Source organism: Dryobates pubescens, chromosome 20 (genome assembly GCF_014839835.1).
Source record: "Dryobates pubescens isolate bDryPub1 chromosome 20, bDryPub1.pri, whole genome shotgun sequence".
Taxonomy (NCBI): domain Eukaryota; kingdom Metazoa; phylum Chordata; class Aves; order Piciformes; family Picidae; genus Dryobates; species Dryobates pubescens.
In genome coordinates this window covers 8425953-8442357 of record NC_071631.1, presented here as the reverse complement: position 1 = coordinate 8442357, position 16405 = coordinate 8425953, and the positions used below count along the sequence as shown (strand labels likewise).

Below are 16405 nucleotides of genomic sequence, written 5' to 3'. Positions count from 1 at the left end.
AATGAGAAACCCAAGGAGACATCAGCTGCACTCAGGGAGGGAGCATGGATATGCTTCCAAGCCTCAGTGTTCAGCAGAAACAGGCTGGATTTTAAATCTTGCCCATCAGTTGCTCTTGCACAGTATAGCTGCTATGTAATGGCAGGAATAGTTCCATCAGAGGATTCCAAGTAAGACTAAGGTCATTGAAGTCGCTTAGGGAAAGAAATCAGTGGAAAGAAGATGCTTTAGAGAGGAATTTTTTTTTTTCTTTTTCCAATTGTTCACTCATCATCTTCTCTCAACTTCACAAGCTCTACACTCTTAAGGGGCACTCTCAGTCCTGAACAACCTGAAGAGGCAGAGAAGAAAACATGGAGGTTTCTTCTGTCTACCTCCTCTTTCACTGTCTCAAAGGTCCTGACCAAGACACACAAAGAGCTACTCCAGAGATCAAAGCATGTGTACTAGAACAGATTGCCCAGGAAGTTATGGATGCCCCCCCAGAGGTGTTCAAGGCCTTGAGCAACCTGGTCTAGTGGGAGGTGTTCCTGCCCATGGCAGGGGGTTGGATCTAGATGATCTTTAAGGTCCCTTCCAGCCCCAACCATTCTGTGAATCAACCACTGCAGTGCTCACTGAATCAGGTATTAGCAAAACCACCATCGTTTTGATCAAAGAGTTTAAAATTCTACAGTAACTGCAGTAGTGAATCCTGCAGGAGGTCCCTCCAGCAGCAGCCTGGAAGACCTAACAGTCCAAGCATCTCGCTGGAGACAAGGCAGGAGGAGCACTGGGTGCAGAGGCCAGTGTTCCACAGCAGGGCGCTGCACCTCAGGGCTGACAAACATTGGAAGCCTGACATGGCCTGGTTTGCACTGAGGTCCCACATTACATCATCATTCAACCAACCCCATCTGCCCCACAGGCTCACCAGAAGCTGCATTCACATTCCAGAAACCTTTTTCTCCCCCAGATTCATCACGCAGCCTGACAGCTGCTGACCAAAGTGAGGGCTGCCAGCCCGTTTGCATAACGCCGTCCGGAGCAGGCTCAGCGGCGCTGCCCAGCTCCTCAGTGCAACAATGGAAAAACCCAGAAATCTCAGTCAACAAGCCAGGCTGTGTCCTAAGTCAGCCCTTGGATTTCTTCCCTTTCTCGAGCCTGTCTCGCCTCTGCAAAGAGCTCCACCACAGCTCGGCAGCCTGCCTCAGGAGCAGCAATCTCAACAAGCTCACACTTATGCACTCAGCTCTCAGCGCTTTGCAGCAGCCAGGAACTGGCTGGAAATCAGTTCAAAATGTTCCACTTCCAAACCCCACCCCACTACCCCTGGATCTCTCTCTCCACACTCATAGAAGCAGGCACTGGGGCTTTTAATTGCTTTGCTTTTGCCTTCTCTGTTGGGAGAGCAAAGGACATCCCCTGTGTTAACTTACCTTTGCCACTGCTAACCCAAGATAAGAGCCAAGGTAGATCCAAGCCCTAGCTCCAGCAGTGATTTCCTTGTTTCCTGGCTCTGCCCATACCTTTCCTAGTGTCATCTTGAGAGGCACAGGCATCCAACTCATCTGAGCTGGGCACACAGCAGGGCACCACTGTCTGGCATTTCATATCCACCAGCCCATGCTCCACTGCTTCTCTACAGGCTCTGCCACTGCCCCATCCCTCACTGGATGGCAACAACCACTACTACAGTTAAGAGAAGACCACTCACACAGTGCTCATGACTGTGACCATTGATATGTCACACTCAGCTGCTCAGAGGAAAAGATGCAGCAGAAATTAAGTCTGTCTTTCCTCTCCATTTCTTGGCCAACTCTTATGGTGCAGTCTAGATCTGGAGATCTTCAATATTTTGCATTGCAAAGCAACCGCAGTGCTGCTGGCCTTAGGCAGGACACTGTATGACCTCCATCTTCTGCTATCCCTGCCAAAAACTTTCCTCTGTGATAACAGGATAAGGTTCTTCTTCCTAAACCAGCTGAGGCTAAATTCAGCCCACGAGCCTGCTGAAAGCTGCTCCTGGGCAGAGCTGCAGAGCATGGTGGTGAGCCCTGCTACACTGTTCAACCCAAACAGTTTTTTTCCCTGCATCGATGAATCCAGGCCCTGCTCAGCTCTGCAGGACCCCAAGAAATTCCCCACTGAGCAGGTCTGTCTGTGTTTCTCCTGACCATTTCCCTCCCTGTTGCAGAAAGGAAAACTACCTCTGCACGGTTGCTTTGGCAGCGGGGCCAGCCGGGGCTGTGGACACTCCTCTGCCTGGTGCCAAGGGGTTAAGCTCACAGTAAGTTCCCAAAGCCAGTTGCTTCCAACTGGCTGCAGCCTGCGGTTTGTGGGAAGGGATTTTGCTTTTTAATAACATTATAAATAGGGCTGTGTTCAGCATGCTGCAAACCCAGTTGCTCTCTCTCCCATCTCCCTCCTCCTGCTGCTTCTCTTCTCACCACACTAATTCCAGAGCTGTCCATGAATCAGTCAGGCTTCTTCCTCAGCGTCCTCAGCCTACTGGTATGTCTTGCCTCCCCCGTGCAGGCATGTCCTCCGAGCTGCCACTGCCACGGTGGAGACCTGCAGCACGTCATCTGCGACAACGCGGGCCTGAAGAAGATCCCCAAGGTGCCTGAGCAAACGCGGCTTCTCAACCTGCAGAAGAACAACTTCCCCATCCTGCCAACCAACAGCTTCCGTGACATGAAAAAGCTGGTGTCCCTGCATCTCCAGAGCTCTCGGATCAAGGAGATCTCAACTGGAGCCTTCCGGGGCCTCAAGAGCCTGGTCTACCTCTACCTCACTGACAATCAGATCAGTGTCATAAAACCAGGAGCCTTCGATGATCTCTCTGAGCTCACTTACCTGTACCTGGACAAGAATAAAATCCCAGACCTACCCAAAGGCCTCCTCTCCCCTCTTGTCAACCTTTTCATTCTGCACTTAGGCAGCAATAAAATCCGGGAGCTGAAACCAGGTGCTTTCAAGGGAGCTAAAGACCTGCGCTGGCTCTTCCTCTCTGACAACTCCCTCACCAACCTCCTGCCCGGGGCCCTGGAGGACATAGAAAACCTTGCTGTCCTCCACCTGGACAAGAATCAGCTGAGCAGCTATCCTGTGAATGCAATGAGTAAGCTGAGAGTGCTGGAAGAACTGAAGCTTTCTCATAACCCAATTGAGGTCATTCCTGACAATGCCTTCCAGTCCTTCGGGCGATACCTGCAGACACTCAACCTGGACAACATGAAACTGAAGAAGGTGAGTCTCTTTCCATTTGCTCCAGATAAGAAACATGGGCCTTCCCCTTTAGAAATCTCTTGGTTTACTGTTCCTCCCTTGGAGAGGAGAGCTGGCCAAGGCACTGGCCAGCTGGTAACACCCCTGACATGGCCCAGACAAGAGATGAGAGAGAGTACTGTAGCCTTCTGTTGAGTTATTTTATGCAAAAGCAAATCACCTGGAGCTGATCAAACTCCTTGGAAAGGCAGCACATTCCCTCCCAAACTGGAGGTGACAACAGTGATTTAGAAAGGTATTTTGGATGCTCCAGGACTATTAGCAACCCTCCATCATCCCAGACACAAGGTGTGGGATGAAAGAAAAGTATCTGCCTTAATGGACTGAAGGGCACTGCCACCTTGCAGAGCTTCCTTCAGCCTTGGTACCTGTTGTAGGTTAGGAGGGGGAGACTCACCAGAGGGAACTACAAGTAGCAGTGATTTCTTACGCACCCTTTGCAGGTAGGTAGGCATAGGGACCTTCACTTCCCCACATCCCTCCCAACTTTACACATTATAAAGAAAGGTTTGTTTATTGATGCTTCCTCAAAAGGAACTCTCTAAGCATCTTACAAAGGGGCCCTGTTCCCACTGGAGAAGAAGAGGGACATTCAGGTATCCTGAATGGCAAAACAATCCTCCTTTCTGTGAGAAAGTATGATCCATAGGCAGGAGCACTGCACTCAGGGAATCACTTGCTTTAGGACCTCTGAAGCCCCTGGCAGTTCAAGAGCAGGCGCAAACACAGTGCAAGTGCAACAGCATCCTGTCGCAGTCTGATGTCCTAGGTGCACCCCACAAGGCTGGAAAGGGAGGAGCACAACAGTTCTCCCTGGAATGATGCAGAACTGGGTCTACAGCTTCTCTCCTCTCTTTGGTAGCTTTTTAAAGAGAGGCTCTTCCTTAAAGCTTGCATGTTGATTGAGAAAAGAGAAATCTTGCAATATTCCTTGCAAACAACCCACTGGAAATGAGATTTTTTTTTAAAATGGAGGAGGCTGAGGTGCTGGAAACCTGCCTTTATTTCTTAACTGCTCAGATGCCAAATGTAACTTTCCATTCAGAGCCTTTGGGCACTGCCAAAGTCTACAGTAGCTCCTTCAGACACCACAAACACTCCCTCCTTCAGCCATTCCAGGACAGGCAAAGCAACAGGCACTGGAAGGATTTCCAGCCTTGGAAAAGAATACACCCAGAAAAGATCTTCATTTATTATAGGCAAGAATAAAGAGGGCTGCCAGACTTCACTTTATTTGGGGGTGTGGTTGCATCTCCCTTTCATCAGGCAAGAAACTCCAATCACCCATAAACCTACCAGCCTAATGCCCCTTAGGTGTCCAGAGCTTCCAGTGAGCCAGGACCCCACTCCACTGCTCCTTCTTTTGCTCTTTCCCTGCCTATGCTGCTAAAGTCTTGAGCAGAGGCACTCAGTTTGGAGGTTCCCCTTCCTTAAGTCAGTGCTCCTCACTGTAAACCTTTGTGCTTTAGTTTGCAGACAGCGCATTTGCTGGTGTGACCGTGCTGAAGGCTGCTCACCTGGAGAACAACCGGCTCACCCAGCTGCCCCGCAGCTTCCCCTTTGACAGAATGGAGACCCTGACCCTCTCCCGGAACCCCTGGCACTGCAACTGCCAGCTGGCACATCTGCGCAAGTATGGCACTGTGCGCCCCTTTCTGCCCTGAGCTCTCCTTGGGAGTCCCCCAAAAGAGGTCACCCCAGACCGTGCCAGGCAAAAGCTGCTGAAGGCTGTGCACATGCTCAGCAGCTCTCTCCCCAGCCTGCCCTCTCTCCTTGTGCTGAGTGATGTCCACTGCGCTTGTACCACTTGTAAACTCCTGATCTCCCTCCGCATGTCCCAGGTGGCTGAAGGGCAATCGCACTCGCACCGAGGAGACCTGCTCCACACCTACACAGTACCGGGGACAGTCCATCAGAGACACCCCAGCCCTCCGCACCTGCAAGCTCCCCACCAAGAGGTCCAAGAAGGGAAGTCGCCATTAAAGACGTAAGATGGTTTGCTTTGAGTCAGACCTACAGCAATCCCTGATGCCACCAAAGGTACAGGGATTTCTCTCTCTAACTTCAGTGGCCCTACACTTTGTCTCAAAACAGCTCATCCATTCATCCATTGACACCTCCAGTCAGAGCTGCTCCATCTCCTGACAATACTGGGCTCCATGGGCTCCCAGAGCAGGGAATCCTCCTGGAGCATGAGAGGTGCAGTCAATTCTGTAAAACAAACACAGAGCTAAAGCCAGGCCTGGGACAAGTGAGGGTAAAACATGTAATTGAATGTCAGAACATTCATGAGCTGGGACACACGCTCTTTACTGTTCTACCTGCTTAGAACTGCACAGCCCTTCGCCCTAGTAAAGCTCCTCCAAGTTTGGTTTGAAATTCAGGGCAGGACACTGCTAGGAAATCTGGCGCCAGGCTGCCCAGTCCTTATTAAAATAGATGTCTTCCAGAAGGGGCAGTTCTTGGTCCAGCACTGCCTTTCAGCAACTACAATTTCCATGCAAGACACTCAGGTATTTAAAAACAAAGGCTGATATCCCAGAATAGGGAGGTTCAAGGCAGCAAATATTCTTTGAACATAGTGTTCTGGGCCAGAAGGCAACTCAGAGACAGGACTGAGTGATGAGCTTTGAGCTGTGAGCTTGCTGAGAGCTCCCAGCCCAACCATCAAATGTGAATGCATACCATACAAACTCCTTACACTACTGGAAACTACCAAGAGTATTAAATTAAGCACACAGAGCAGCAAAAAAAAAAAAAAAAAAAAAGCCACAACAGTTATTGCTGTGTCCCAGGCATGGAGCTTGTACAGATTCCAAAGGACTCAGGATGAGCCCACAAGCTGGCAAGCTTTTGGGAAAGGAACCCTTGCTCATTTGTTAAGTGCAGAGCAGTGACCCTGCCCTGCACAGACAGGGCTTGTCACCATGCCCCTTCATAACAGAAAGGATGAGGCAGAAGCCCAATGCCCAGCTACAGCTGTTTGGTCCCCAGCTCACTAAGACCAGGCATAACAGGATGGAGGAACTAAATTTAGGACCAAAATGTCAGGGATGATGTCCTGCACCTTACTTCTCTTGCAGTGCCAGAGGTTTTTTAGCTTAGAGATGGAAATACCAATCATTCCATATAGGGCAGGAAAAGTTCCGCTCTAAGGATGGAAAATCATCCATTTTCTAAACCACAATACTGCAATGTATTTTATTCACAGGTCTGGCCCTTCTAAACCTTCTTTTCTCCCTGCCTGAACACAATTCCAGTTCACTCTTCCATGATGAGAGTAAGAAAGCCATGACAATAATGCCTGTTTATTCCCATAGTACCTTCCATCTCCCCAAACAGGCTTACGAGTGTAAATGAAAGAGAAAACCATTGATTCCAGGCTTGCAGAAAACAAAGCTTGGTACCTTCAGGTGTCAGTGCCAAAATGCAGGCATGCAAACCCACTCTGGTGGGGTGAGCATGGGGGTGAGCATGACTTTGAGGAACATGAAATATGCACCTCTGGAGAGCCAAGTAGCTTTCTCCGATGTCAGTTATGAGGTCTGCCTTCCAGGGACGAGCAGTGACTGAAGTCACTGACACAGGTCAGATGAAAAGCTGCTCGGCAGTTTCTAAGAATCTACCCCCACTGGACTGCCAGAACTGAAGCACCAAAAAAATTCACTGCTCTCGAAAATTCACTCTTGGGTTTCCTCCTCTATGAAGGAATTCCTCACTGACAATCAATGTTTTGGGATGAATACTCAGAGAGTCACATAGCAAGCTGGCAGAAGAGGTCAGAGACAGGACTAATCCATCTCCTTTACTGTAGGAACTTGTAATGGGTCCTTGAGTCCTAACTCTCCTCTTTCAAGTGTGAGCTTTATTCACTCACTATAAAAAAAGAAGCAACAAACCAACAATCTAATGCTGGAAATTTACTGATCTGCTTGAAAAATGCCCTTAAACATGTGGCCTTCTCTCTCTCTATTTTTTTTCCCCTATCAGGCTGCAGTATGACCTGTCCTGGTGATTGGTCACTTCAACCATCAGAAAACAAACTACTGACTTCTGAGTCCTTCCTCAAGCTTCTTCTGTCAGGAAACATTTCTGATATATCTGAACACCTCCAGCCTCCTCCGAATCCCCGCTTCTCTGCTGGCTGCAGGATGCAATCCACCTTTCCAACCTTTTCTGACATCTATATATATTTTAAAAGAGGTGTTTTTAAGAAACAAACTATGCATGACCATACTAAGACAAGCTAACCTAGATCCTGCTGGTAAAACACAGTCATGTTTCCCAGAGGCAACATAATCCACATCCCTGATCAACCAGTTGGCTGCTATCTCTCCTGCTGCAATGGAGTGGAAGCAGATGAGAAGGTAGGAACAGCCCTCCCCCAGATGCTTGACCAGGAAAATTGGTCCCAGCTCATGCAAAGAGACTCCTCTGCCTTCCCACAGAGGGGATCCCTGCAGGTCAGGGCTGTGAAGGATGGGGTAAAGCAAGCTGCCCTTTCATGCCAAAAGGGAGCAATCTCTCTAGCTTGACCAGAAATCCTATTAGTGAAGCAGTGCTGGGAAACCTTGAAACAGAAGCCATTTGAAAACTCCCAGTCTGTGGGGTCTCCAAGATGTGTATACATCTGAGAGGAGAAGGTGTGCACCGTGCAGCCTGCCTTGGGCACCCCTCCTCTCTCTCTGTCCATACTCCAGATATCTAGCAGGACACCAGGGTGACCATGGTTTATTGTCATGGGTATTACAGTATCACAGTTGTAACTTAACTGTGGGCTTTAATCCAAAAGAGTTATAAAAATACATGTATATTTATTCCTCAGTAACTGACTGTAAATGACCTTTAAGAGGATAAAAACTCTTCTGTCTCCTATATCGAGATCAAATTGTGTATTTTCTTATGTACATCTTCTGTATAAAGCTCTTGCTGCAAAGATTAATTCAACGAGCCTCCCTGCGTCTATCTGAGGGCTGGGGGATCAGAAGTAACATGAGACCAGTGGCACAAATATAGACTTAATCCTCTTTTTTCCTATGGGCAGATCAGCTGTTCAGGAGGGTGGTTTTTTTTTCTTCATCTACAAAGCAGGAACATGTGGTACCTAAAGAGTCCTAAGCACTTGCAGTAGTGTCTGAAAATACTTTGTGAGGCCAGACTCAAGCCTACTATAAAATCAGGTAGCTGTCACCTGAGAGTCCAGGCAACAGTTCCAGAGCTGTCCCTGTTTTCTGCTTTAGCATTAAGAGCGTCACATATCAGAAAAATCCCTGGCCACCTCTGAGAAAGCTCCAGGGCAGATGCTCTGGGCCCTCCTGGTCTGTGGCAGAGCACACAGCCACCTCTGTAAAACCTTGGTGCTGGTGCGGTCCAGGGCTGCCAACAGTAACAGCTCTAATGTGACTGCCAGCCCCACGTGTTTGTCCATCACCACCATCTGTTTCCTCAGGGTTTGCAGTGCATGGCACCAAAGCCATTTCCTTTCAAGCAAAACAAAAAAGGCCTTTTTTTTCCACTCAGCCATTCACCCACACATGCATATGGCTGGACCTGCCTACAAAATGTGTTACCTGGAGCAATACTGACTCCCTTGCTGGTGGTCTGTCCCCTTCCACACACAGGCCATGCTGAAGCTTTTGCACAGGCCAAGGAACCTCCTACAGAGTGTCAGCACACCTGCTGTGACGTGCTGTCATTCTGGCAAGGCAAGGCCTAGTGCTGCATGTGTGGATGGTGTCGTTCCCATGGTCAGACTCAAACACAGAGCATGCAACAGGGTTTTATATCTGCATGCAGACCAGGATGGTGTAAGAAACCTGCCAGCTCCACAACAAGATGAACACATGCACCCTACTGCACTGACACCAACCAGCGCCACCTCTCCAGTCACCTCTCACCTCTGCAGTGTGTACAACAGAAGGGTTTACACACAAGCTACCAAATGCATCAGCAGTAGTTCAGTTTATGACACTGAATGCAAGGTCTTCTCTTCTTACAACACTTTCTCCCCAGACACCCCACTAGCAACCAGGCAGAATCCCCTTTTTCCTCCCAGCTCCTCTACACTTTTCACTTATGCCCACTGGCCCTGCACCTGCTTCCAGCTGCCCCAGCAGCAGTGGGCACTGCTGCGGCAGAGAGATGCCCAAACTCAGTCTCACTGCAACAAGTACCACTTGCATCTGTACTCACATCAACCACAACTCACCACTGTCTCGGGCATGTGCATCTTAGTCATAATCATCTCCATGACCGCAGGGGGAACAGGGGAACCTCCAATGGCTCCTGGAAGAAAGGAAAAGATGATAATCTTGGAAACCATCTTTTTATTCCCAGGAATGGTCTTGCAGAAGGTTCTGTACTTCCAGATGCTGGCAAGACCCTTGGGATACAGAGGTTCCTGTCAAAATACTTCCTGTTTTTATGGAGCAAGGCCAGTTTGCCTGAATGAATTAAAGGCTGGCAGAGTTCACTCGTTAGGAAAATAAACTCTATAGCACAAACCTAGTCCAAGCTGCAATTCCCAAAAGAGAGAAGAAAAAAAAAAAAAAAAGATTCAGAGCAGAAAGGAGAACATATTTTCAGCAGGACAAATGCTCCCATTGATCATCACCACTATAAAATCAAACCCCTTTCCTCCTGCCTGGCACAAAGCAGCCCTTTTGTGAGAGGGCAGATCACATTTTCACCTGTTTCAGCCTAGGGTGATGGAGCAAAAGAGTAGGGTAATAAAGCCTTTGCTGGGGAATGAAATGAGACAGGATCATTTTTTTACACAGCAGAGATGATTAGGCAACCTGCTAAATGTTTCTTTAAGCTCAGCACCATTTTCTCGCTGCTCAAAGGGGCTTGTGGTCTCACCGTTGCAGCTCAGCTATTTCCAAGGCCATCTGCAACAACAGAGCTTCAGTTCATGTTAGCACACCCTCTCCAGCACTCAGATGAGTGATTTGAGAAACAGGCAGGAAACTTCAGGTCATAGAAATCACAGGGTAGCTCTGCTTTAGGGGTTGCACCAGCCTAAAGTACACAAAGCGTCTGCTGCCACACGGTGGTGGCTGGTGAGATGAGAGCTGAGGAAAAAAACAAACCAGGCTTCCCAGCTCCCTGAGCAAGCAATCTACTTTTAAGATGTGAAAGAAATCTTTCAAATGACTAATTCTTGAAGGAGATCCCAACAAAAGGAAACATAGCATCAAATCAAGAGTAAAACACAAAGTTGGTGCAACTAAATTCTTCCCTTCAGGAGAGCAATTGCCTCACAAAGCTTCATTCCACCTCCCAGCAGCCAGCAATACCCAGCTTCTAGGGAGGTCTCAGTCTGAGCTGTCACACTTACCTCCGCGGAGAGTTGACAGGTTGTAGGAATCGAAGTCCGGCTGGGCAAGCATGTCTATAAACATGGTTGGTGTGCCAAAGATATGGGAGCATCTTCAAGAAGGGGAGAGAAAAGGCAGAACTGTACAGCTGGGCACCAGGGTCAGCCCAGGTCAGCCCCCCAGCTGGGCCCATCCCTTCACGCATGGGGCCACAGAGCAGCAGCACAGAGGCAGGCAGAGCAGATGTGCTCTTCAGCCACGCACACAGACAATGCATAAGTAGGAAAAATCCCCAGGTGTGTGTGTGCTCTGCAGACACAAGGACAGCTCTGTCCGTTTACAAGCCACACCCGAAGAACAAGCTGTAAATGCCACTATCTCAGCAGCTGAGCTGGCCTGGAGAGAGGGCAGGGGGTTAGGTGTACAAACACACTGGCCACAGCAAACCAAGACACCTCTGTGCCTTCCAGCCAATGCCCTACAGTGACCTGAAGGATCTGTTATTTTTGGGAAAAGAGGAGTGTGACAAACTGCAAAATGCAGCTGAAAAGACAGGATTCAGGCTGCTGAAGGGCCAATGTGCACCAGCAAACCTGCCTGTCCTATGGCAGGAAGGAAGAGTGTGAGCAATGGGCTGGCAGACAAAGCAAGGGAAGTACCATTCAGAGGCAATGAACTCCTCTGTAGCAAGACACAAACAAACCCTTACTTCTCTTGAGCCACTGCCTCCAGAGCAGCCTTCCCCTCAAAACTCGGTGACGAGAAGATGCAGGAGGATCCATGCAGAGCCATCACCATGGAGCCTCCCACGGATCCCAGGCAATGATAGAGGGGTGCAGGGACAAGAGTACGAAAGTCCTGGGATTAAGCCAAAGACAACAGTGAGGAGACGAGATCTTCTAGTCTGTGACTGGCCCATCTTGCTGCTGAAGGGCAAAGATCTGAACAGAGAAGCTGTCCCTGATTCCTGAAAACTTGCTGGAAATCAGACACTGATTGTGTGCCCATTATGTAGAAACACGACACTGATGCTTCCTGCCTCCAATAAAGATCAGTTTGGGAAGTTTGCAATGTCAAAATTCCATTCTGTAGTTCTGCAATGTCTTTCCTTTGCTGGACTTCTTGGCCTGATACAGCTTACACATTATTTTATGATATGCCAGAAGAGAGGAGTGGCACTGCTGTGAGAGGCATGATATATGCAGGACTTGGCAATGCTAATCATTATATTTGGGGTTTAAAAACACCAAAGGCTCTGAAAACTGAAACAACTTATCTTGGGTTTTATTGTTTTTTATTAAAGGTGTTGTGTTAGAAATAATTACTTCAGAACCTCAAAGGAGCTCATGGCTTAGACAGGTACACACTTTCTGGGGTGAAAAACTGGCTAAATGGTCAGGCCCAAAGAGTTGTGGTAAATGGAGTTAAATCCAGTTAGTGGTCAGGTACAAGTGGTGTTCCCCAGAGTTCAGCCCTAGGGCCAGTCCTACTTAACATCTTTATCAATTATTTAGATGAGGGGATCAAGGCACCCTCAGTAAGTTTGCAGACGACACCAAGTTGGGCGGGTATGTCAGTCTGCTGAAGGGGAGGGAGGCTCTACAGAGGGATCTGGCCAGGCTGGATCAATGGGCTGAGTCCAACAGTATGAGATTCACAAGGTCAAGTGTGGAGTGCTGCACTTGGGCCACAACCACCTCATGCAATGTTACAGGCTTGGGGAAGAGTGGCTGGAGAGCTGCTTGGCAGAGAAGGACCTGGGGTGTTGATTGATGGCTGGAAGAATGTGAGCCAGCAGCGTGCCTGGGCAGGCAAGAAGGCCAATGGCATCCTGGATTGTATCAGGAATAGTGTGGCCAGCAGGTCTATGGATGGGATTGTCCCCTTCTAACCATTACTGGTGAGGACACACCTCAAATAGTAGGTTCAGTTTTGGGCCCCTCACTACAAGAATGACCTTGAGCAGCTGGAACGTGTCCAAATAAGAGCAACTAAGCTCGTGAAGGGCCTTGAACACAAGGCTTATGAGGAGTGGCTAAGGGAGGTGGGGCTGTTTAGTCTTCAAAAAAGGAGGCTGAGGGAAGACAGAACAGGTTGCCCAGGGAGGTGGTAGAAGCCCCATCCCTGGAGGTTTTTAAGGCCAGGCTGGATGTGACTATGAGCAACCTGATCTAGTGTGAAGGGTCCCTGCCCACGGCAGGGGGGTTGGAACTGGATGATCCTCGAGGTCCCTTCCAAGCCTAACAATTCTGTGATTCTATGACCTCGTTGCTCTCTACAACTGCCTGAAAGGAGGTTGCAGCCAGGTGGGGGTTGGTCTCCTCACACGCAACAAGTGACAGGACTAGAGGAAAGGGGCTCAAGTTGTGCCAAGCTGGGTATTAGGAAAAATTTAATTACAGAAAGGGTTATCAAGCATTGGAACAGGCTGCTCAGGGAGACGGGTCACAACAACCCAAAGCAACGCTATAGGCTTGGGACAGTGTCTAGCAGAAAGGGACCTGGGGGTTGTAATCAACAGTCAACTGAATATGAGCCAGAAATGTGCCCAGGTGGCCAGAAAAGCCAATGGCATCCTGGCTGGGATTAGAAACGCTGTGTCCAACAGGAGCAGGGAGATGATTGTCCCCTTGTACTCAGCTCTAGCGAGACCACACCTCGAGTGTGGTGTTCATTTTTGGGCACTTCAACACAAAAGGGATGCCAAGGTGCTAGAGCCAGTGCAGAGGAGGGCAAGGAAGCTGTGAGGGGCCTGGAGAGTAAATCTTGTGAGGAGCGACTGAGGGAGCTGGGGCTGTTTAGTTTGAAGAGGAGGCTGAGGGGAAGCCTCATTGCTCTCTACAGCTACCTGGAAGGAGGTTGTGGAGAGGTTGGTGCTGATCTCTTCTCTCAGGTAATTAGTGACAGAACAAGAGGGCCTCAAGCTGTCACTGGGTAGGTTTAGATTGAACATTAGGAAGAATTTATTCACAGCAAGAGTGGTCAGGCATTGGAATGTGCTGCCCAGGGAGATGGTGGAGTCACCAACCCTGGATGCGTTTAAAGGCCTTTTGGATGTGGTGCTTGGGGATAAGGTTGAGTAGGGATGAGAGATTTGGTGATTCTGAGAGTCTTTTCCAACCTGAATCTTTCTGTGACTGTGTGGTTCTGTGGTGGAGTCACTATGGCTGGAGGGGAGGTGCTGAGGGAGGTGGTTTAGCGTAGTGGTGGGATTGGGAGATCTAGCCAAGTGGTTGGATGTGGTGAGCTCAGAACTGTCGAGGTTGTGAAGAGAACTCTATGGTTCTGTGAAAAAATGTTAAAAGGAACTACAAATAGAAAGGTCAGATTCTGACTAGACTTTATACAGGACATGAAACAAAGTCTTCATTCCACAGAACTCAAAGCTAACATCCAGAGTGTTATGTGAAATGAGTGTTTAGGCTTGATCTTAGAAAGAAGTTCTTCACAGGATGAGTGATTTGTCATTGGAATGGGCTGCCCAGGGTGGTGGAGTCACCATCCCTGAAGGTGTTTAAGAAAAGCATGGATGAGGCACTTAGTGCCATGGTCTAGTTGATTAGTTAGGATTGGGTGATGGGTTGGACTTGATGATCTTGGAGGTCTCTTCCAACCTGGTCAGTTCTGAGATTCACCAAAATGAAAAGTGATTTGTTTCTTAAATTTTCCCTTACAAAATTAATTCCCTCCCCACCCCCAAAAATCTTCACCTGCAACTAAAACAAAACATTGATGGAACTAAAAAACGCTAGGTGTGAGAATCCTGCAATGTCATTTGTAGCAGAACCTGCCCTTCTGCTTGAGCAAGCACCAGCTCCACACATGTGGTTACTCCGTGACGCTGGAGGCCACCCCAAACTCTGGTCCCACCAAGACCCACCTGGTCTGCAAAGCCTAGCCTCAGACCGATGAGATTGGCATTGTTCACAACGTTCCTGTGTGAGAGAGTGGCTCCTTTGGGGCTCCCTGTTGTTCCCTGAAAGACATAGGGCACATGCCGTGATGCCACGAGGATGAGCTACGTGTGCTCTCAGGGGTGATTTCCTGGGCAGACTTTGGGGTGATCTTGCACTTCGTTCTCCATTCAGATCTGGGAGAGTTTACTTTCTTCTTTAACAGCATCATAACCCAAACCACATGAAAAAATGGTCCAACTTCAGTTGGACAGAATTCATATGATAGCCATCATGCTCTTGAGACATGGCTGAGTGTCCAGACTGGAAGAAGGAAAAAGAAATGCTGGAACATTTCCTCCGTCCTACAGCAGAAGATGGGATCAGGGCTTGGTTTCAGAGGACAGAAGGCAAAAGAAACAGGATGCTCAGCATCACACACATCTTTCCTTGTTTTCTCAGAAGCAAACCTAACCACAAGACATGGAGCAGGCAAAAGCACTTACTGAAGTGAACTGGATGTTGATGGGTTCATTGCAGGAGAGGGTCTGCTGCACAGCTCTTAACTGCTTCATATGACTGCTGTCCCCTGCCTGTATCACTTCATCCATGTGGAAAGTTCCAGGCAGCTTGGAGTCCAGTGTGATGACAATGGATAAGTCAGGTAGCCTGGTAGGAAGGAAAATACCACCAATAATAATGGAGCAAGGAGAAAACTGCCTGCTTAAGCATACAGTGGTCAGGACAAACTTCCAAGAGATCCCAAGAAGTTCTCTTAAGATTGAGACCATGTGCAGTTCCTTCTGGTAGAGCCAGTGTTCTGCAGTTGAGAGGACACAGCTGTGAGGTCAGACATTCCTAACTCACCTTTTGCTCTTTATTTCCCCTGGACTGGATTTTTCTATCTCGGGACATGACTGCTTTAGAATATCATAGTATTTCTGTGTTTTAAATTGAGTGGGAAACACCAGTGCCTTACAGCCAACCTGTGAAGTGAGACAGAAACTCATGAGAAGCCACACTGGGTTGATGTTCAGGACATGATAAAGAGCAGCCACCACTGACACAGGAGCAAGTACAGCCCTGTGACCCCACACAGCAAGCGTTAACCAGTAACACTGGGTTTTCTCCATGGCTTGTTCCTTTAAGAACATAATACAAAAGGTCTCTCCAGATTAAATATGGAAAATTTTCAACACCTTCCTAGTAAGATCTTAAAGATTCACTGAAGAACATGACAGAAGTCTCTGCATGGTGAGGGTGCAGCAGTCATGCTCCTGGGGACATGCTGCCTGCGGGTGGGTTCACCAAAAGCAAATGCAAACTGAGCTCTTACAGCCAGGCACTCATAGAAAGAACCCCCTCAAGTGCAGGGCAAGGTGCTGTCACCGCACCCCAACATCCTGAGCCCTGATTCAGGTGTGCAGCCAACGCTCTGCTCCTCCCCAGTGTTCGGTTTGGGACAGGCTGGTTGGTTTTTGTGGGGAGCTGCAGCCAGCAGTTCCCTCCTCTCCCAGAACAACATTCCTTATTGTGAGCACCAGGCAAACAACTGATTCTTCAGACTAGGAGTCCCAAGGCGAACAAAAAACCCAGTCCCAAAATATGAATACAATAAAATAAAATTCATTTTACTTGACCTGAAAAGAGGATTTTTGAGTACTGCTTGCCTCTCAGGTCAAGGTTTGGTTGTGGGTGGTTGTTTTTTAAGGTGTCTTTTCTTCTAGGATTTTCCCACCTTGTTAAAGTATTAGCAGTTTTGAAAATGACAATGTTTTTCATTCAACCTTTACATTTACATAATCCTGCAATAAAGTACTTTAGTTACTCCAAGATTTTCTCTTTCTTTTTCAGCAGAGGAGATCTGCTGAATTTGACCCAGATTTGCAAACTGCTTTAAACTTCAAAAACACATGCTCCTGT

General features: G+C 48.4%; 2 protein-coding genes across 2 annotated transcripts in view; one reads left to right on the top strand and one right to left on the bottom strand.

Annotated features, from left to right (window-relative positions):
• The window catches only part of ACSF2 (acyl-CoA synthetase family member 2), a 36434-nt gene that overhangs the window by 9677 nt on the left and 10352 nt on the right, over window positions 1–16405 (bottom strand). Inside the window, exons 5-10 of the mRNA XM_054171076.1 lie at window positions 15350–15468; window positions 14989–15151; window positions 14470–14565; window positions 11299–11447; window positions 10610–10701; window positions 9479–9555 (exon numbers count right to left, since the gene is read on the bottom strand). Coding sequence (XP_054027051.1) covers window positions 9479–9555; window positions 10610–10701; window positions 11299–11447; window positions 14470–14565; window positions 14989–15151; window positions 15350–15468 — 696 coding nt within the window. The remainder of the gene's footprint in view (window positions 1–9478; window positions 9556–10609; window positions 10702–11298; window positions 11448–14469; window positions 14566–14988; window positions 15152–15349; window positions 15469–16405) is intronic.
• Window positions 2244–7757, top strand: CHAD (chondroadherin). The gene is made up of 4 exons (XM_009911473.2): window positions 2244–3231; window positions 4740–4903; window positions 5112–5257; window positions 7261–7757. Exons 1-3 carry the CDS (start codon window positions 2452–2454, stop codon window positions 5251–5253), a joined length of 1086 nt encoding a protein of 361 aa, XP_009909775.2. The 5' UTR covers window positions 2244–2451; the 3' UTR covers window positions 5254–5257; window positions 7261–7757.

Bases quoted from the DNA above. Each gene is read 5' to 3' on its own strand.
- CHAD (XM_009911473.2), top strand. From the start codon at position 2,452: ATGAATCAGTCAGGCTTCTTCCTCAGCGTCCTCAGCCTACTGGTATGT. The intron at 3,232-4,739 runs GTGAGTCTCTTT...TTTGTGCTTTAG, and splicing joins ACAACATGAAACTGAAGAAG to TTTGCAGACAGCGCATTTGC. The intron at 4,904-5,111 runs GTATGGCACTGT...CGCATGTCCCAG, and splicing joins CAGCTGGCACATCTGCGCAA to GTGGCTGAAGGGCAATCGCA.